Raw genomic sequence first — 20,244 nt, forward strand, 5'->3', positions numbered from 1 at the left:
GAACGGAACAGGGCACGGCAGCTGGGGATCGGCCGCCCCCCTCCCCCCTCCTCCCGTCCCGTCGCTTACATCGCCCCCTCTTTTGACCTCGAGTTTATTGCATGTCGGAACCGAGTCGCGGTGACTGACCCTTTGAGCCGGCACTTCTGCCTTGTTTTCCTTCTTCGCGTTCGAACGGGCGTGCTGCCTGCCCTACTTGACGCCGGCCCGTGGCTGACCGCCATACCACCGCGCCTCAACACCGCCTGCGCCACTCCGCCGGCCCATGCACGCACTCCCACACACACGCTCGCCACGGCTACATCTGCTGGTTCTGCTCCAAAGTCAGCTAGCTCTAACACCGCTTCCTGCCTAGCCTGCCGCAGCCAAATACCCGGGGGCCACCACAGCCCTGTCCCCCTCACTCGAAGAACACGTGCTGGCGCTGCTGCCCCTGCTGGTACCCCTGCTGCTGCCCCCGCACAATGCTTATCGGGCCGCGCTGCTGACCGCCGCGGCCTCCGCCCCCGCCCCCACCCCCGCCGCCTCCTCTACCTCCGCCCCCACCGCCGCCACCCCTGGGCCCGCCCCCGCCACTGCCACGCTGCTGGTGCTGCTGCCGATATCCACCCCTGCCACCGCCACCGCCGCCACCACCTCCTCCGGATTGGTGGTGCGAGTGGCGATGGTGCTGGTGGCCGTGCCGCGGCTCCGGCGGCGGCACATAGCCCATGTGGAATATGGGCGCCGTCTGAGGCGGCGGCAGCTGCACCGGCGGCGGCAGCTGCGGCGGCTGGTGCGGGTGCTGGTGCACCTGCATGAGGGCGCGGCGCCGCGGCGGCTCCGCAGCTGCCTGGTGGTGGTGTTGGTGCTGGTGAGGGTGGCTACCTGAGGAGTGGTGCTGGTGCGTGTGGTGGGAGTGCTGGTGGGGATGCTGCGAGTGGGGCTGGTGGGAGTGCGAGTGGGAGTGCTGGTGCTGCCGCCCGCTGCTGCCGTCGCGGTGGCCGCCGCCGCTACCGCCGCCGCCACCGTTGTCAATGCGGGCGCGCTTGCCGCCGCGCTCACTGGATGGCTGGCTGCCGCCCTTGCTGCCGCCGCCGCCGCCGTTGCGGTTACTGTTGCTGTGCGCGCTGACCTTGGCGCGGCCGCCGCCCTTGTTGTCCCTGTTGTTTCCACCGCCGCCGCCGCCGATCTTGTGGCCGTTGCCGCCACCACTGCCGCCACCGCCGCCTTTTCCACTGCTGCGAGGCGACTCTTCATCTCGCCCGCGCTTCTTGCCAACGGTGCCTCCCTTGTTGCCGCCGCCGCCGCCGCCGCCACCGCTGCCGCCTGCCGCAGCAACACCCCCGCCCGCGGCCTCCCTCTCGCCAGCCTGCTGCTTCTTCTGCCGCCGCTTCTCCCGCCTGCTGAGACTCTGCGAATCCTCCTGCCCTTGCTGCTGCTTGCCCTGCTGCTGTCGTTGCTGCTGCTGCTGGTGCGGCTTGGGTGATTGACCTCCGTTTCCGCGCGCACGCTTTCCGGCGCGCTCGGCACCCTGCTCCCGCCCCTCGCCGCCTGCCGCGGCGGCCGCGCCCTCCTCCGCCTCCACGGGGGCCTCCCGGCCACGCTTCTTCCCGGCGCCCTTCTTCTCGCCGCCTGCGCCTGCCGCCGCCTGCCCTGACGGCGACGCCGCGGCAGAGCCGCCCTCCTTCCCGCCCTTGCCCCGCCCGCCCTCCTTCGTGCCCTCTTTGCCCGCCCCCTCCTCCCGCCGCCGCTCGTCTCGCTCCGCGCGCCGCGCGTCGCGCTGCCGCTGCCGCTCCGCCTCGCGCTGCCGCTGCTGCCGCTCCTGCGCGCTCTCGGGCGGGGGCTGTGTGTAGTAGCCGAGGTCGCGCAGGTGCGCGACGCCGGAGCGGGGGCGGGAGGCCAGGATGGGGCCCAGGCGCAGGATGCGGGCCAACAGCGACTCGTCGCGCCGTACAGGCGCCGTGAGCATCTGGGGGCGGTGTCGCCGAGGGGGAGGAGAGACGTGGGCGCGGTGAGTGGCGTCGTGAGGGCGCGGGTGGTGGAGAAGAAGAGAGTTACGCCGTGGTTGGTTGGGTGGTAAGCAGGAGGTTCGGGCGAATCTGTGGTGCCGGACGTGGTGCGGTGGCCAGGAAGCGCTTGTTTTGCTGCAGCCCGGCAATGCGCCACTGTTGACGCGGTACGTTGCTAGCATCGCCCTCCGTACCAGTTCCCATTTCCCCCCGAGCGCATAGCAATTCCCCCCACCTGGTACGCGAACTCGAATGCGGTCTTGACGCGCATGATGTTGAACGAGTTGCGCGTCACGTCGTTGTCCGGGTCCTGCAGCCGACATGCGGTTGGCAAGTGCAGGCGCCGGGGATGAGTACCGCGAGAGGCTAGCCACAGGAAACGACGCGCCAAGGGCTTGCGCGGCCCGGAGGCATCAAAGTTGATGGATACCATGTTTATACGGTAGATTGAAAGTCATGTATCGCGCAGCGCGCGCCGGTTGGCCCGCTCGAACCCTGAGCCATTTTGCTCGCCCGAAGCCTGTGGCCTGCCGCCTCCCCCCCCCCTCCGTCCCCGCGCACCTTGGGGTCCTCCGTGGCCAGCAGGTAGGAGCGGTCGGTGTTGAGCCAGCCGTCAAAGCCGTAGGGGCCCTTGGGCGTGTCCTTGTCCACCTTGCGGAAGAACTGCCCGCCGCCCGCGCAGCTGATGCCCACCTGCAAGATACACACACACACACACACATACACACACATACACACAAACATGTCGTTGGTTTTCGTTGTGCTCTCTACATGCACAGGTACACAAGCAGGCACGCAACGAAGTGGGATAGGGCTCGGCAGCGCCTTGACAGGATAGCCAGCGGGACGACGCGCTAGAGACGACATCGTTGATGCACCACCGCCCGTCCCGAGCGGTCCGTCCCCACCAGCACAGCTAGCAGAAGCAGAAGTAGTATTAAATTAACAGCACAACCAGCAGCGCAACGGCAGCGCTGCGCACACATCTGTCTCGCTCACGTCGGGCATGTTGACGACGCGGCCGTAGAAGCGGAAGAAGTCCACCAGCAGCGCGCCAAGGCCCGGCTCCACACACCCGCTGCTGGCGGCGGCGGCGGCGGCGCCCGCGGTGCCCTCCAGCGGCGGCGGTGCCTTGGCAGCCGCGCCTCCGCTGCGCCGCCGCTTGCCAGCGCCCGCCTCGGCTACGAGAGCCGCCTGACGCGCACACGCGAGAAGACAGGTCACGCTTTCGTCCCATGCCACCAGCACGCACACGCAAGAACGCCAAACACGGCCCCGCTGTTCCCGCTGTCACTAACTCCGCGACTGCATGGACTTTCCGGAAATGATGTGACCTGCTCGTTGGGCTCGAGCACATAGCTCCCTCCCGCAGCCTTCTGTGCATGCCCCCCCTTCCCGGCCATGCACTCCCACCCCGCTCCCCGCGGCGCACCTGCTTGCTGCGGCGCGAGGCGTGCATCTGCAGGAATGCGGAGACCAGCGTGATGAGCGCGTAGCTGCCGATGCCGCCCGTGTACACCTCGTTGAGCTCGCGCTGCTGCAGGAACAGCTTGAGCGCCAGGATGAGCGGGCGCATCATGGGCCAGCGCCCCGTCATCTCCTTCACCAGCTCCGCCGCCTGCAAGCCGGGAGTGCGGGCGCGGCGGGGGGGGGGTGGAGGCGCATCGACAGGCATGGCGTGCCGCGTGCCGCGTGTGTGGTGTTGGCAAGTCATCGCGGGCAATCCATGCAGTAGCAGCGCGTGCGACCGGTCACCGGCATGGTCTGTGGCGTGGCATGGCGTGGCGCGGTTGACCCCTGGTGTATCGCGGCCCTCTCTCCTCTTCTTGGCGACCGCCCTTGCCCCGAGTGCCTTCCGTAACAGCACGCTGCCCTCTGGCCCCGCACCAACCGGGGCCGCGGCCCGGGCGCGCTGCGCGCACACCTGCGGTCCGTTGGCGACGTCGAAGGACACGTCGAAGGCCAGATTGCCGTAGTCCACCGTCTCGAACTTGACGATGGGCACACGCGCCTTGCCGATGACCTGGCGGGGGCAAAAGCGGACGACATGCGGAGGTTGGTGGGTGCAGGCAGGACGTAGTCGGGCGATAGTGGTGATGGGCAGCGCAGCGTTGCAGCGTGTTGTGGGCGCGGGACGGACGGGCCACGTCTCGGCAAGACGTGCTGACGCCGCACGCTTGCCCGCTGCCGGTACCACAGCTCTGTTGAGTTTGGGTTGGCACTTACAATCCCCCACGCCCATTGCATTGGGTTCGGTTTAGTCTGGGCTGGTATCTACAACCTCCACTCTCCTGCCCCCCGCGCCCTCGGCCCCCTGTTGTTTGCAACGTCCTATCCGTTGGGAGCGGCAGGCACCATGCACCCGCGCGAAGCGCCATCTCGGCCGCGCGCCACCCAAACCCCTCTTGATCTTCAACACACAAACACACACACACACACGCACACGCACGGGCACACACACACACATACACACATACACACGCATACACACACACGCACACGCACACACACTTGTAATTCTGCATCGCATACACTGTCCTACGCGTAATGTTTTCCTTGTGCTCTTTAACACACCTGTATGGACTGCCCCACGCCGCGCTTGGTGAGCGCCTTGGCGAGCGCCTGCAGCCCCGCCTGGATGTTGGTGCAGCCGCTGTCCAGTATGACCAGGTCCACGTCCGAGGTGGGCACGTACAGCCCCGTGGCGTAGCTGCCAAACACCTCCACGCGCGCCGAGGGCCAGATGCTGCCCACCACCTCGCGCACCGCCGCCACGGCGCCGGCGCGCGCCGCCGCCTCCTCGGGCGTGGGCTGCACCAACTCGCACAGCTCCACCAGCTCTGTGTGGGAGTGTGTAGGTATTTGTGTTTGTGCGACGCAGACTCAATGACGCAAGCGTAAGCCGTTGCGCCTCCCGCAGCACCTAGCGACACCCACCTCCAGAACCCCTCGCCTGGCCGGCCACGCCCCAAACCTGCCCGTTCCGCACGACCATCACCACCATGACACCATCCAACCCAGCCGCCACCCATACGCGCCCCAGCACCCCCGCCACGCACCCTGGTGCAGCCGCAGCAGCGGGCTCTCTATCCGCGACACGTGACTCATCCAGTACGGCCGCTGCCCCAACTTGCGGATGCTCTCCTCCTCCGCCAGCGCGTCCGCCGAGCCCGCCGCCGCGCCGCCGCCGCCCGCCTTGCCGCCACTGGCAGCGCCGCCGCCCGCCGCCGGCTTCACTGGCGCCTTGAGCGCGCTGGCAGCGGCCTTGGCTTCCTTTCCCACTGGGATGTAGTCCGCCAGGGCCGGGCGTGGGGCCAAGGCGGCGCTTGCCGCGGCTCTGGCCTTGGCTGTGGTGGCCTCAGTGGCTGCGGTGATGGCGGCCAGCTCCTGAACGTCTGCGTCGTCGGCTCCGTCCGAGTCCGACAATAGGTCGATTACCTCCTGACCCTCAGCACCGGTGGCGTCGCCGGTGCCGCCGTCAGGCTTGGCGGCTGCCGCCGCCGCGCCCGTGACAACGCCATTGGCTGCGGCCGCCTCGGTCGGCGCAGCCGCAGCATCTGCTACCTGGCCGTCGTTAGCTGTGGCCGGTGGCTGCTGCGGCGGCGGCGGCTCCGCCGCTGCCGGCTGCGCTGCGGCCGCGCCCTGCCGCTCGCCCGCGCCCGCAGCAGTGCCTGCAGCGGCGTTGGCCGCCCCCGCCTCGCCCGCTGCACCAACCGCCTGTGGTATGGACACAATAACGAAGACAAGGATTTAGTCCCTTGCTGCAACGCGGGAGCGAACGCCAGCCCGCTGTGTGTCAACTGGCGCGTGTAAACGCACAGGTTGCGGAGGGCAGTGCCACCCCCCGCCAAACTCGGGCCGGCCGAGCCCCTCGGAGCGCACACACCAGCCACCGCTCGCCTTGTCTGTCTTCTTTACAAGCTCGGGCACAAGAGAAGGCAGCAAGGCCTTCGCCGTCGGTACGGACGCGAGCAAAGTGTTGAGCAGGGAGCTCGCCGCCGTTGCAGGCGCAGCACTCTTTGCTGCTCCAGCTCCAAGACCTAGCGTAAAACCTATGGACTTGTAAGTTATGTTGCTACGGTGTTCCGCCATGATGGCGGGTGCCCTTCAAGGGCTGCCAGTCCAAGATTGCTCCTATGCTCGCCTGACGCTAGGCTATGTTTTTAGTTGTCACATAACCCAAGCATAAATCACCTCCAATGTGCCATTCAGGCAGAATTGGACGGAAGCAATGAAACCCGAATCGCCATTCCCAAAGCAGCCCTTCACAATAGCTGTGGTTATGTGTACGCTGAGCTGCATCAACAAGTGCACCAAAACAGCTACCAAACATGAAAGCCCTTGTGCGGAAAACAGCGTTAAGGGAAATGTTCTTCAACACAGCTCCCCCGCATCTGCTGCATATAGGAGCGTGATGTGGTGGACGTGTTCTACTTTCAAACGCACGTAACAAAGAGGGACAATGCCGAAGTCGAAGCTAAAGCAACTGAAGCATGAGCTGGAGGCCGCGGAGAAGGACGTGCAATTCAAGGTGCGTACCCAGCTCATAGAGAGCTCACTGACCGGTTAGTCGTGTCTGGGTACCCCACGGCGGGGGCACCCACCTCGCTCCTTTGGCACCCTCCGGACATGCAGGAGACGCAGCTGTCCGACTTGAAGGAGCAGGTCTCACGAGCGCGGCTGCGTGTGGAGGAGCTGGAGGGGGAGGTGCAGGGCAATGTTGCTCTGGAAGATGATGGTGAGGGCAGGCTGCTGTATGGGCGGCGGGGCTGACGGAAGGACGTGCCGCAGGCTACTGTTTGCACGCGGTACCTCCAGGGCACTATCCCTCTGTGAAAGCCTGGTGTTCATGCCCTTACGTCCGTCACATTCGCTGCCTGCAGTGCAAGCTCTGTTGTACCATCAGCAACAGACGGCGGCGGCGTTCAAGGACTATGAGGCAAGGCCGCGTGTCAGGGCTGGTCACGGCAGCTGCCGCCCAGCGGGGTCCAGTGCACACCGCCCTCATCAGCGGGGATTAACGGGGCAGGGCACTCAGTTGCCGGTACGGGCGGCAACGCGCCCATCATGCTACCGTATTTGCCTCGTCCATGGCACACCTGAGCCTGGCCAGTGCTGCTGTAAAATGTTACATTGTTGCCAAGTAGTGCCGGTCGCCGCGCGCCCATCCCCCCAACCCCCAAATAACGCGCCCCACAGAACCGCGTGTTGGCGCTGGAGCTCCAAGGGCTGGTGGAGCGATGGCGGGCCATGGACGTGGAGGTGCGTGTGAGGGGGCGAGGGGGCTGCAGGCCAGGCTGTGGAGGGCCAGTGGGCCGCCGCACCGGCGTCAGCAGGCCGCTTGGCGGCGGCATGTGTTGCCACATGGCCGGTGCCGTGCACGCGGTTGAACGGTAACATTGCGTGGTGGCCGCCGAGTGGCGCCCGGCACGCACAACATTCCACCAGACGCAACACAGCAGTCGGCCAGACGCAGAAGTTTCTCGCCCGCTCTGCCCTTTCCGTGCCTTACCACGCCGCGGCCTCCCCCTGCTGTTCCCACTGGACGTCGGCATTTCAAGTTGTATTTCAACCTCTCCTTTCTCCATGCTTGGCTATTGTCACCCCCTGCAGGAGCTCGCTCAGCAGAATCACGAGCTTCGGGAGGAGTGCATGCGGCTGCACCGGGAGAACATGGAGCTCAGCAGGTGGAGGGGCGGAGGCGGGTAGGGGGGGGGGGGGGTTGTAGATACCAGCCCAAACTAAACCAAACCCAATGCAATAGAGCGAGGAGGAGAGCGTGGCCGATGCTTGACAACGGACTGGCACGCGACAATAGTCCCCATTCCCGAAATGCACCGAGTTTCCAGGTTCCCAGCGAAACATCCCGCAAACCGGTAGAAAGAAGGCGATGAGCTCTTCGGTCTTGCGGGGGGTTCCCGCTCATGGAGAACGGAGTTGTGCAATCACAAGCTCTAGTTGCGGCCAGTGGGAGCAGTTGGGGGGCCGGCATGGCTGGCAGGGGCGACTGGTGAGCTGGGCCCGGGGCTGGTGGGCCGCATGCGATGTGCTAGGCCCGGACCCCATCCGCCGCAAGGCCGCGCCCTGCCCGCTTAGGCGCAATCCACTGCGACGCCGCCTCCCCACCGGGCCGACGTGCGCCTCTGCTGCATATGCCGCCCCACACGCTTCGGCTCACATGCTACGCCTCTCATGCAGGTCTGTGGCGGAGGGCAGCCTGCACGCGCGCCGCGACCTTGCCAAGATTGAGCTGGCGCTGGAGATGACGGTGCGTGAGCGGGCTGGCGGCTGGGATGCGATGCGATGCCATGTGGTGCGGCGTTCCAGGCACGACTAGGTAGATCAAGGCGGTCTTGCATTGCGCTGCGGGGTTGGAAGGGCTGGGAGCGGTCCCCAGGTCGGCCTCGGGGACGACCAACACATGCAAAGCAGCCGGAGGTTTCGACACGCTGACACGTGCCGGCTGCGCACACACGCCAGCCAGCCCGCATGGCGCTGGGAAGTGGGGTGGTGTGGGCGGAACGCAGTAGACCTACGCCACATTCGATACTGAAGAACCCTGCGGAACACGCCCTGGCCCTGGGGCATCCAGTTGTGACTACAGGCAGCTGTCGTGCCGTCCCGCGCCCCACCAAACATGCCGCGCACGCCCCACAAGTGCCATGTCATACACACGTGCCTGTCCGCCTGGCCGCCTGACGCATTGCAGGTGAAGGAGAAGATGCAGGAGATGCACGCCAAGCTGCGTCGTGAGCTGTACGACGAGATGGATGACAAAACCAAAGTCATGGTAGGCAGCTGCCCGCTGATCGCCGATGCGTGGGCTGCACCCTCGACTCTGCCCACTTGCAGCCCCCACCCGCGCCCTGCATTCATCTCACCTCCCCGGGCCCCCGACCCCCAGCCTAGTGTTTCGGTTTGCCTCAGTACTACACGCGCGTACACGTTGCTTTCCATGTGCTCTTTAACACATACGCACACACACACACACACACACACACGCGCGCGCGCCGCACCGCATCGCATTGCATACACAGTCCTGCGCGCTTCTCTCTTTGTGCTCTCTAACACACGCAAACACAAACACACACATACACGCACACAAATACACACACATTGCCCCTCCACCCCCTCCCCCGCCCCCAGGTGCACAACCACGGCGCGCTGCAGGACCACATGCAGCTGCTGGCGGGCCAGGCCGCCACGCTGGACAGGCAGTACCGCGCGCTGCAGGCGGACCGGGCGCGGTACAAGGTGGACGCGGACGTGGCGGCCAGCCTGGGCGAGCAGCAGGCGGCGCAGAGCGTGGAGCTCAGGTAAGGGGGGCGGATGGAATATACCCGCCCAAACTAAATTAAATTAAGCTAAACTGGGGAGGTGGAGGGGCGGAGGGGCATCCAGGAGGGCAGAAAGCAGGGGGGTGAAGGGCCAGGTGGGGAATTGGTGGACACGAGGCTTTGAAGAAAAGGGTGGGAGTTGCGAATGAAGAGTGGTCAGGAGGATGCGGGATGTACGGTAACCGCGCTGCGCGCGCGTGCGCCCGCCCGGTCGCCCTGACGTGTGTGCAGGCGGCAGCTGAAGCAGGCCTACACGGCCATTGAGCTGCTGCGCCGCAAGCTGGCGGAGAGCGAGGCGCGCGCCGAGGCGGCGTGGGACGAGGCCATGCGCGCGGGCTCTCGCGCGGCGGCGGCCGCGGCGCGCGCAGCGTCAGCGGCGGCGGCGGGACAGCACAGCGGTGCCGGCGGCGGCGGGACGGGGCTGGAGGGCGATGGCGACAGCGCTTACGGCATGGCGGGTGCGTGCCTGACCGCTGCCGACAGTTTACGGACACTCACAGACCTTGTCCCTGCTCAAACTGAAGCTTCCGCTGCGCTGTTGAGTTCAACATGTTTGAGATGCTTTGCTTATGCCGCGGTTGTGCGCTGTGTGCCGGTGGGTGTGCAGGCGGCGAGGGCGCGGAGGTGGCGGCGCTGGAGGTGCAGCTGCGCCACGGGCGGCAGCGCTTCGAGCGCATGCGGCTGCAACGCGACCGCTGGCGTGAGCGCTCGCTGCTGTACGAGCGCGCCTGCGCGCAGCTGCAGGCGGCGCTGCAGACGCTGCAGGACCAGGCGCGGCTCAGCCTGCCCGGCGGCGTCAAGCAAGACCTGGACGCCATCTGGTGCGCCGCCAAGGCCTCGCCGGACCCAGAGACCGGGCTGGTGGCGGGCGCGGGGGCAGGCGCGGGAGCGGGGGCGATGTCGCCGGCCGCTTCGCGGCCGGGCACGGCTCGGTCGGGGCACAGCGGCAGCCCGCGCGTGGGTGGAAGCGGCGACTGGGGTGCGGCGGTGGCGGCGGCGGGAGGGAGGGCCTGGGCGGTGGGCGGCGGCGCGGCGGCAGCGGGCGCGGCGCGCATGCGGGCCTCCTCGGCGCGGCCGGCGGCGGTGACGGCGGCGGGGCCAGGGCCTGCGCATGGCGCGGGTGTGGGCGTCAGCCTGGGGGGACTGCCGGCGCGGCCGCAGACGGCGGTAGACCCGACCACGGTGGCTCGGCGGGCGGCGGAACAGATACGGCGGTCTGTCAACGCGCCGCCGGCGTCCCGGCCCGCGTCCGCCTTCCCCGGCCAGGGGCAAGGGAACGGCGCGACGGGGCGGGGCGCCGGCGCCAGCCGTGAGGCCTATGAGGAGGAGCTGGTTTATGAGGAGGGGGTGGAGGAGGACGACGACGAGCCGCTGGAGCCGCCCGGGGCCACCGCGGCGGCAGCGGCGGCGGCAGCGGCGGCAGCGGCGGCGGGGTCTGCTGGTGGCGGCGGCGGCGTTGACGGCCGGAGCGTGTCGCCGCCGGGGCGTGTGCCGGTGTCTCGCCTGTACAGTGAGGCGGTGGAGCCTTTGAAGACGGCGTGGCAGGTGAGGGAGCGGCAGAGGGCTTGGGAGCGAGGCGGGGACAATGTGATGCGGTTGTTGGGCGGTAGTCCGCAGCGTTGGTGCCTCTTTGCCGCAGTTGCAACATTCCGCGTGTGCACAGTCGTGCCCGTCTGCACACCGACGTGTTCCCGCCGCCCTCTTGCCTTGTCCCCCCCTCCCGCGCAGCCCGGCTACCAGCCTGTTGCCGGCCTGCGGCCCCTGAGCCCGCCCGCCCGCGGCCCGCCCGCCTTCGGCACCAGCACCACCCTCATCACCAGCACCAGCGGCGTGGGCGCCTTTGCCGCAGGCACCCTAAGCTCCATGGGGCTGCCCGCCCGCACCCCCGGCTCCGTGCGGCCGCACTCCGCGCTGCCTGCCGGCTCCCGGGCCGAGCCGCAGGCCCCGCCGCAGCCCAGGTGGGCGCCGGGCCGGTCGCTGACGGGGCTGACGTCGTCATCAGCGCCGGCAGCCGACGCCGCGGCCGCCGGGGCCGCGGCGCCAGGGCCCGAGCCGTCGCTGCAAGCTTCTATCCAGCAGCAGCAGCAGCAAGGTGGGGTGTATGGCGCCAGTGGTGCTCACAGCCCGACCGCCAGCCCGCCGCGGCTGCGGCCGCCGCTAGGCAGCGCCGGCGAGGCGGTGGGGGCGGAGTGGCAGGCGTGGCAGGACCAGCGCCAGCGGTCGCAGTCGCCGCAGTACGCTGAGATCGCGCGAAACACCGGCGGCAACCTGCCAGGCAGCGTCGCCACCGCTGCCGCAAGCAGCGCTGCGCCAACTCTGTCGGCAGCGGCAGGCGTGGCAGGTGCCAGGCCACCAGCACCGCTGCCTCAGCAACAGCCGGCGGGCAGCTTAGGCCCGGGTGTGGTGCCGCCAGTCAGTGTGGGGGGCGGCGCCATTTACACAGTGGCGCACGCCGCCAGTAAGGCCGTGGCGCCTGGGTTTGTTGATGTGTCGGCGGCTGCTGGGGCTGGCGCGCTCACGGCAGGTGGGCTGCTGCCGCCCTCCGCCGCGGCGGCGGTCAGTGCCAGCCAGGCCGCGGCGGCGCAGTACCTGCAGACCTACGGCGGCGGCAGCCCAGCCTCCGCCAGCGTCGCCGCTGCCGTGGGCGCCGCCGGCATCAGCGGCAGTAGCAGCAGCCGCGGCGCGCCTGCCGGCACGCCCGGCGGCCCGGGTGCGGCGCTGACCAACCCGTCCACCATGCTGAGCGCGCTGCGCCGGCCGCCTAGTGCGGCCCAGAAGTTGTCGAGCGCGGATGTGATGTTTGCTGGGTCGCGCCCGAACTCGGCACGCAGCCAGTCCGGCTCTGCCGGTGCGAGTGCGCGGGGGCCTGCGGCGAGCCGCGGCAGCAGCCTGAGTGGGCTTGGCGGGAGCGGCTTGGTGCGGTGACGAGGATGTGTGCCTGTTGCGGCTGTCTGGGCCGAATGGTGGAGGCAACGGTGGATGGGGGTTAGCAGGGTAGGTTAAAACTCACAAGTGAGGCGTGTGCAGGATGTGGTTGTGCCAGCACTCATGTGTCAGTACTCAGTGGGCGGGAGCGAGTACACTTGCCATGTCGCCTTGCATACTTACATTCTTGAAGCACGCACTGTCATTGTTGGACTGGGCCATGGCGTAGCTGCCGGTGCGCGCCTGCTCAGCGCGGATACGTTCTGGCTCACGGATAACTTCACCTTGAAGGCTCTCCGAACGTGCTCGGACCATGTGAGCATCAAATTGCGCCGGTCTGGGAGAGCGTGTGATGACGCGGGGATGTTGTGTGGTGAGAGGCACTGGGATGGTGAGCTTGCCGCGGACTCCGGACAACAAGAGTAGCTGTAAGAAACGCTCTTCTAGTACCAATGTAACAGGAATGTCTACAGGTCCGGCAATCATCTGTCCAGCCGGACCGCGAGTCAGCTAACAGAATGGGCAGTTGGATGCAAAGCTCAGTACCATGATGTTCGCCTGGAGGAGACTGCAAGTCTAGCTTGCTTTGTTGCCCATCGAGGGTATTTTACACATAGACTGCTACGCCAGTGGAAGCGACTGGCCACGAAGTAAGAAGCGCTAATTGCGTGGCCTTGCAGAGACGCTGGCCCTTTATCGGTGTTTGGAAGAGCTGCGCAATCAGCTCAAGGAGTTGCTTAAGGAGTACAAGATGACCAACAGCAACCAGAGCAGCAACAACCAGAGCAGCAACCCAGGCAGCAACCCCGGCATCAAAATGCAGCGCGCCCTCAGCGACACGCTCGCGCTACTAGGGAAGCTGCATAAGGATTGGGAACGCATTCAGCTGGAGGTCGAGCGCCTCAATGCCAAGGTGGCGATGTGGCAGGAGGACCTGCGCTCGGTGTTGCTCGGCCAGCTCGCATACACCGCGGACTCTATCGCCTCCAACTACGTGTATGCCACCTCAGCGGGCAGGCCCATGAGCTTGGGCGACCTGCGAAACCTCGCGCCCGTGCACAGCAACCCCGATGTAAAGCGGCGGTGGCAGCAAGTCGTCACCTTCGCGGAGCAGCAGGGCGTCTCTATCGACGAGCTTGTGCACAACAGCCGGCCGTTGCGGTCTCTGCGCTCCTGCATGGCACACGGCTTCTCCGAGGAGCTAGACACCACCACGCCGGACCTGCTGCGCGAGTTGGCCACGCCCGTCCTGGTCGAGTCGGTGGACAAGATGCTGCTGTTCCTTAAGCCCCTGACGCTGCGTGACAAGCCACTTCTGCCTCGGAAGGACGTGGCGGACAGCTTCGAGGACCTCTGAGGAGCAACCGGAACTTGGGAGTGCATGGGTTTTAGGGCGGGGTTGCAAGGGGTGCGCCACAGCGTGTTGTGGGCAGCAGCGCAGCTCGCAGTTTCTGTTCCAGGCTTTGAACACTGGCGCGCTGCTTCTTGTTTAGTACTGCCTGCCTGCCTGCTGGTTCAACGCGCGGTTCCCTATGCCCCGCAACTGAGTGCTGATTCCTGTCTACACTTCAATGCAGTCACGCACCCCTGCCTTCACCCCGGCTACAGCCACGGGTCTTCGTCGATGTTTCGGCGCGCTGCAAAGCACTGGCATGCCGCTAGAGTGCAGCATCCACAGCTCTTCGCCACCGTCAATGATGAGGACAGGGAGGGCAAGGCGTGGACGGCGTGGACGGCAAGGTCACTGGCGGGAACGGACCGGGTCTGGAGTGCGGGAAGCAGTGGCAACTCTACGAGGATAGCTTTGCTTGGAACCAGTACCTATGTCCACATCCTCATCATAGCCACGCCTACGCTGGGCGACACAATGCATGCGGATGTTGAGGGCTTTATTCATGATCATGCTGCACCGGGTGCTGGCGTGGATCGCCGTTATGGGGCAGCAGCTAAGTTGAAGTTCATAGCGCGGGCGGGCATGCGAGCGCGCCGATGGGGGCATGCTGCAGCAGGTGCTGGGGGTGCGGCGCTTTCCTGGGGCGGCTGGGCGCGTGTGGGGCAGAACTGGTGCTGGCAGGCGTGTGTTGGCGCGCCGATGCGGGTATGCTGCACGGGACACTTAATGTGTGACACTGTGTGACACGTGCAAGTGTGTTTGTATTGTTTAGGTAAACATGGAGTGTCACGTGGACTCTCGTATGAACACAAGAGTAGATTCAATCCACCAGACCACGACGGGATTTATGGCAAGCTCACGCAGTCGGCAGCAGATTCAATGCAAGAAGGAAGAAAGAGTGGATGAAGTGCTTGAATTGGCCTGCGCTCCTGAGCAGGGTAATGTGGGCAATGTACATTCTGGGTGGGAATGGCGGGCGTGGGAAGGAGAAATGGAGCAGGGCGGGCACGGCGGGGGGGGGGGCGGTAGCCGTTCATTTGGAGAACGGAGTGGTGTCGGGTCAAACACTCAGGATTATACCCCATGCTCAATATTATAGAGCTTCAGGAGAGCATTACGCACGCACTTTAAATGCTGTCAGGGGTGGTCTAGTGAGGAAGTTCTGGGCCACCAAAGTTGGGGGGTCGGTCCTCGTCCCTGGGGGTCCGTCGGGTTTCTGGAGCCCATCCAGGCGGATTTCAGGAAGCGCCCCACAAGCAGGGGCCAAACGCAGCACGGCGAGGCCGCGAGGCTCATATGTGCACGTTATGCCGTAGAAAGCACAAGCAAAGCGTGCGTGGGAGGGACAATTTGCGCATCATGGCGTGGACATGTCGGCACACGTCCCCACGGTCAACACTTGCACACTGACATGGCCGGTCTCTCAAGCGCAGTCATGCTGTCCCCGGAGTGCGGGAATGCTACGGCCATGATACCCGAGAGGGGCTCCAACATGCCGTATCTCCCCACTCCACCAATTCACCAAACACCCACTGGCAACGCGCTCCGGCCATGTGGTGACGTAACGCCACCCGTAGGGTGACAGTGGCTGTTAGGCCTCTTCATCACAGCGCAGCTAAGCCAGCCACCTCATCCTCAGCGCTCAAATTATTGTTTTTACCGGCTCCAAGCAGAAGCAAAAACACAGCTGCATCGCTGTCGGGTGCAGGTCGTAGGTGCAGGCCCTTTGCAGCAACTTCTGTCCGGTAACACGCCCTGTCAGCCCCAAAGTCTCAGGCATCTTCTCAGCCTGATGCTGCCTGCTGCAGCCGGCAAGTCCTCAGCACCGCCTGCAGACGCCCCAGCACCGGCAGCACGTGCGGCTGCAGGCTGCAGCCCCGGCCGTACAACGGCCCCAGCGTCAGCGCCCGCAGCCCGGTCAGGTGCCGCAGCTCCGCATCCATCAGCGCCACCTGACACGTGGGTGGTGGTGTAAATACCAGCCTCAACTAAGGTAGTGGAGCACAGGCGGGGCGTGTTGAGCTGGTGAACGTGCGGTGAAGTTTGAGCAAAGGCAAGCCCGTCCGTTGGACCGAGGTCCCTTACAAGGCCATGGCTTTCCTGCAGCACCCGCAAGAATGTCAGTGCCCAAGCACCCAGCAAGCACCCACCCACCCACCTCCGCGGGCGGCAGTATGTCCAGATACAGGCTTCGCAGGCCGCTCAGCCGCCGCAGCGCCTGCAGCTGCCCCAGAGCCAGGCGGCTGCCAGGCAGGCGCAGCGACAGGCAGGCCAGCTGGCCGGGGCGGCCGCAACAGCCGTCGGCGCCCGGCGTCAGCATGCGTGTCAGTGTGAAGTCGGGCAGCGCGCCGGCGCCGCACGACACCTGGCGGTGCAGGGACAGGGTTAGGCAGTCAGGCACTGGCACCGAAAGCAACGCGTGCCTATGCGCTGGGGTTTACACCGACTGCACCGGCAGACGTGGACAAGTTCAAGCACATGGTGTGCGTTGTGGCATCACTGGGCTTGCGCAGTGCGTCCCAGCACTTGCCTGTAGCTTGCGCAGGCGCGGCAAGGACGCCACCGCCGCAGCGTCAGACACGGACAGCCCCGAGGCGTTGGACACCTGCAGCCGCAGCTCTTCCAGCACCGCACTCGCCCCACCACCACAGCCCACACCACAGCCGAGCCCACTGCTTGCAACAGGAGAGCTGGCTACCGCTGGCGGCGATGACCCCCTCCTGCTGCTGCGGGTGCCGGTGTTGTTGCCAGTAGTGCTACTGCCACTATTGCTGGTTGCTGCCGGCGGGGCGCCCATCATAGCCCCCAGCACACGCCAGAGAGGTGCCCCGCTGCAGTAGTCAAGGTGCAGCACTCTGCACCGCGGCAGTAGCTGCTGCTGCTGCTGCCCCGAGAACAGCGGCGCTGCTACAGCCTCCGCCAACGCGGACAATTCGCCAGCTATTGTCGCTCCTGCTGATGGCTGGTCTGCTGCAGGCCCCGGCAACCCCAGCCCCACACAGTAGAGGCTGAGCTCGTGCAGCCCTTGGGGCAGGAGATGCAACCCTACGACTGCGGGGGCGCCGCCGTCATTCACGAGCTCCAGTCGTGTCAGGCCCGTGAGGCTGCGGCCCAGCCAGCGCACATCGTCATCCCCCAGCGGCATTGAGCCGCGGAAGCTGAGCGATGTCAGCCGCCGCAGCCCTCGCGTTAGCGCCTGGGCGAGTGAGTTTGCACGACATACAGTGTATTTGAGGTCCCGTGCCAGGCGCCCGACTAACCCAGCATACATGCAACACAGCCCGCGCGTGTCATTTGCATTCGTACCTGCAGTCTTGAGTCATTCAGCAACAGGTGCTCGCCGCCGCCGCCGCCGTGCCCGCCCCTCCCCTTGCCGGCGGCCCCTGCTGTGCCCCCTGCACCCGCGGCGCCGCCACCTCCACCCCCTCCTCCAGCTCCTCCTCCTGCGCCACCAGCCCTGGGCGCGGAGGTCCGCAGCTCCAGGCGCGTGAGGGCGCCCAGTGCTGCTAGTGTGGCGACGTTGTGCCTGCGGCCTGGGTCGCAGCAGCCCTCCGCCGGCAGCTCCAGCACCAGGTCAGCCAGGCAGCCGCGGCAGCCGCGTGCCGCTGCACCCGCAGTCAGCACCGACAGCGCGTCCTGCAGCATACGGCACAGCCACTCAGGTAAACCTTAGGTGGGGTCTGTTACCGACGAGGGCCAAGACAATGGTTGCTTATCCCGTGCGCGCAGGGGTCGTATCTTGTTTTCAGGGCATGTCTAGGCTCAGACAAAAACGGCCGGGTGGCCGCCGTCTTTTGTCTGGGCACATGGCGGTTTGGGGGCTTCTCCATAGGAACTCGGACAAAACCCGCCCCAAAACCGGGCGAACAATGTCTTGCCTCAGACATTAGTCCCCGGGAGGAATGTCTAGGAAATGGCCAAAATGGCCAATTAATGTCTGGAGACATTAAGATAGGAGCCCTGCGTGCGCGGCACCCAGGCAAGCCGCCGGCCCGCCCCAACCCGCTCACCAGCTGCACGCCGCTGAGGTGCAGCCGTGTCATCCCCTGCAGGGCCCCGCACGGCAGCTCATCCACAATGCCCGACGACCCCACATCCAGCGACAGCGCCCTCAGCCGCCAGCAGCTGCCAGCTCCGCCATTGTCACTGTCACCGGCGCCGCCGCCTGCCGCCGGCGCCGCGTGCTGCCGCAGCGACGCCAGGCCCGCCCAGAAGCTGCTGGGCAGGTGCCCCGGCTGCGTCAGACTCAACTCCTGCAGCCCCGTGAACCCCTCCAGCGGCAGCCGTGCCCAGTTGCAGGGCACCAGGTGCGGCGTCGCCGCCGGCTGGCCGCCGCCCACCGCATCCTCCTCACCCTCGCCACGAACCAGCACCGGCGTCAGGGTTGCCAGCTGCAAACTGATGAGGCATGTGAGCGTAGCCGCCAGGCCCCCAACGGCAGCGGCGCCGTCGTGGCGGGGCAGCACCGGCGCCAGAGCCAGCTGCTCGGCGTCTTCAGGGTCAACGTCGGCGTCACCGCGGCCTCCGCCGGGGGCGCACGTGAACACGGGGCCTAGTAGGGCTAGGTGCTGCAGGCGGCAGAGCGAGGACAGCCTGCGAGCAAGGTGGTCGGTTGCGAGGGTGATAGACTATCAAGGAAAAGCTGTGCGTGGGTGTGCCGTTGTTAGCGTGTGGATGCTCAACTTGCACGTCTGGTTTTGTTGCTCATGGGCGCACGCGAGCATGCATCAGTGAGAGGGGGCACGATAAGTGACACATCCAGGGGCGTCACCTCCTAGCTTGTCGCATGCCTACCTGCTGCAGGTTACACCCGCCCCCAACCACACGCCGTACCGCACCTGCGCAGGGCTGCCAGGTACACGTAGCCCTCGGTGTGCCCAACCGCCGCCCGGCCTTCCAGCGTGAGGCTGCGCAGCGATGTCACCTGGCACGACGTTTCAATGTGAGGCCGAGGGCGGGAGGGATGTGTGCCCACATTCAAAAGACAGGATCAGCACCAGAAGTAAGCAACACGCTGCTGAGGCCTGACAGGACCCACATGACCCCTTGCCCCTACACCTATCGTCCCCATGCATGCACACATACCGTACAATGCGTGGCGGGCACACAAGCAACGGGCTTGTTTCGTTCTCGCTCACCCGAGGCACATCAAAGATGTCCCGGTACGATAGCGTGCCGCTCAGTGTCAGCGCCTGCAGCTGCGGGAAGCCGCGCAGCGTCAGCGCAGGCAGCGGCGGCGCCGCCGCAAGCCCTGGACCCTGGCCCTCGCCCTGGCAGGAACCTTGGCCTCCACCGGTGCCGCCGCCCTGCTCCCCCGACAGGGCTGCCACCGCGGCCTGTTCCGCAGCTGGCGAGAAGCCGCGGAGCGTGAGGCGTGTCAAGGCCGGCAGGTGGAAGTAGCTGTGCAGCACCAGCACCGTGTAACCCGCCACACCCAGGTCAAGCTCAAGCTCCGTGACCGCACACAGCCGACCCACTTCGGCCCCATGCCGTGCGGCCAGCGTGCCGGCACCTGTCCCTGCTCCGCTGCTCCCGTGGCCGCTGCTGGTGCCTACCCCCCGGGAGCGGCCGCTGGCGCCATCTGGGTCGGCCGCAGTCGGGGCCGACCCAAGCAGCGGCGCGCGGTAGTGGCTGCGGAAGGCGCCCAGCCCATGTGGGTCGGATGGCGGCAGCAGGTACTTGGGGAACACCAGCCTGCACGTCGTCGCGGAGGGGAACGCCGCGTCGAGGGTGGCCAGCTGCCGCTGCGCCGCGCGCGGCATGGCTTCCAGGTTGGCGCTGACGCCGGTCACCGCGCAGCGAAAGGCGTGCCGCCAGCCGCGGCACGCCAGACTGCAACGCAGCCTGTCTGCGTCTTGTAGCGAGACCGAGACGAGTTCCAGGACGCCATCTGGTAGGGACCCCCAGGCAGCCGCGGCCGCGGCGGACGCCCGCAGCGGTGGCGATCTATTGCTTGCGCCGCGCCCAGCAGACAGGGGCACCTGTGACCGAGGTTGCAGGGCAAAGTTATATGACACCCAGCTGGTCAGGTTGAGGGTCAGCTGAGCTAGCTGCTGCAAGCGCTACCTCGGGCGGAGACGACCCCGGTGATCCGCTGCTGGTGACGGAGCTCGGGCGTCTCCTGCTAGAAAACGTCTTCATGATATGTTGGGCTAGGGGCACCGCGACCGTGGGGCATGAAAAGCCTGGGTTTGGCGCGACCGGCCCTTTTGGCCTTCGCCGTGATAGGTATGATGCAGTGGATCGGCAGCTAGTCCAGCTGAGTAAGTATTGGTAACACGTATACTGCAGGTCGCTGAAGGAAGCAAGGCCTGCAGCGCCTGCCCTGCATACACATGGCGCCGGTTGGCCTGGCCCGCCGCTGCAAACTCGTCAAAGAATGGTATGTGGCTTGACATATGACTATGCAGACTCGGGGTTTGCCAGCAAGCGTTGGCGATAGGCGACCGGCCCACGCAACCACCATCAACCGACTCTGCCCGAGTTCATACCGGGGACCTGCGCTGTGTGTGGATAGCACTGTATACCCGCAAGGATTACGAAAGCAGGCCTTCGCCGTGCTTCCTAGGGAAGGGTTGCGTAGGTTCACCTACAATTA

The 20,244-nt window shown here is 66.3% G+C and overlaps 4 protein-coding genes across 4 annotated transcripts; 2 read left to right on the forward strand and 2 right to left on the reverse strand.

Moving 5' to 3' along the window:
• Positions 1 to 53: 53 nt before the first annotated feature.
• CHLRE_17g720750v5 (uncharacterized protein) lies at positions 54 to 6,136 on the reverse strand. The gene is made up of 9 exons (XM_043072255.1): positions 5,892 to 6,136; positions 5,051 to 5,708; positions 4,566 to 4,831; positions 3,916 to 4,014; positions 3,424 to 3,609; positions 2,991 to 3,185; positions 2,553 to 2,684; positions 2,227 to 2,301; positions 54 to 1,951 (listed from the first exon to the last, which is right to left on the reverse strand). The coding sequence occupies exons 1-9, from the start codon at positions 6,081 to 6,083 to the stop codon at positions 401 to 403; spliced, it is 3,354 nt and encodes a 1,117-aa protein (XP_042914714.1). The 5' UTR covers positions 6,084 to 6,136; the 3' UTR covers positions 54 to 400.
• A 100-nt stretch (positions 6,137 to 6,236) lies between these two features.
• On the forward strand, positions 6,237 to 12,723 carry CHLRE_17g720800v5 (uncharacterized protein). The gene is made up of 11 exons (XM_043072256.1): positions 6,237 to 6,522; positions 6,627 to 6,729; positions 6,875 to 6,930; positions 7,191 to 7,253; positions 7,605 to 7,678; positions 8,190 to 8,259; positions 8,701 to 8,781; positions 9,138 to 9,307; positions 9,560 to 9,786; positions 9,936 to 10,873; positions 11,057 to 12,723. Exons 1-11 carry the CDS (start codon positions 6,454 to 6,456, stop codon positions 12,251 to 12,253), a joined length of 3,048 nt encoding a protein of 1,015 aa, XP_042914715.1. The 5' UTR covers positions 6,237 to 6,453; the 3' UTR covers positions 12,254 to 12,723.
• Positions 12,724 to 12,866: 143 nt separating this feature from the next.
• Positions 12,867 to 14,790, forward strand: CHLRE_17g720850v5 (uncharacterized protein). Its single transcript, XM_043072257.1, has one exon. The coding sequence runs from the start codon at positions 13,005 to 13,007 to the stop codon at positions 13,608 to 13,610; it is 606 nt and encodes a 201-aa protein (XP_042914716.1). The 5' UTR covers positions 12,867 to 13,004; the 3' UTR covers positions 13,611 to 14,790.
• Positions 14,791 to 14,800: 10 nt separating this feature from the next.
• Positions 14,801 to 20,216, reverse strand: CHLRE_17g720900v5 (uncharacterized protein). The gene is made up of 8 exons (XM_043072258.1): positions 19,713 to 20,216; positions 18,785 to 19,627; positions 18,485 to 18,570; positions 17,657 to 18,239; positions 16,953 to 17,282; positions 16,177 to 16,842; positions 15,805 to 16,011; positions 14,801 to 15,598 (listed from the first exon to the last, which is right to left on the reverse strand). The coding sequence occupies exons 1-8, from the start codon at positions 19,785 to 19,787 to the stop codon at positions 15,431 to 15,433; spliced, it is 2,958 nt and encodes a 985-aa protein (XP_042914717.1). The 5' UTR covers positions 19,788 to 20,216; the 3' UTR covers positions 14,801 to 15,430.
• Positions 20,217 to 20,244: the final 28 nt, after the last annotated feature.

Source organism: Chlamydomonas reinhardtii, chromosome 17, assembly GCF_000002595.2.
Source record: "Chlamydomonas reinhardtii strain CC-503 cw92 mt+ chromosome 17, whole genome shotgun sequence".
NCBI classification, from domain to species: domain Eukaryota; kingdom Viridiplantae; phylum Chlorophyta; class Chlorophyceae; order Chlamydomonadales; family Chlamydomonadaceae; genus Chlamydomonas; species Chlamydomonas reinhardtii.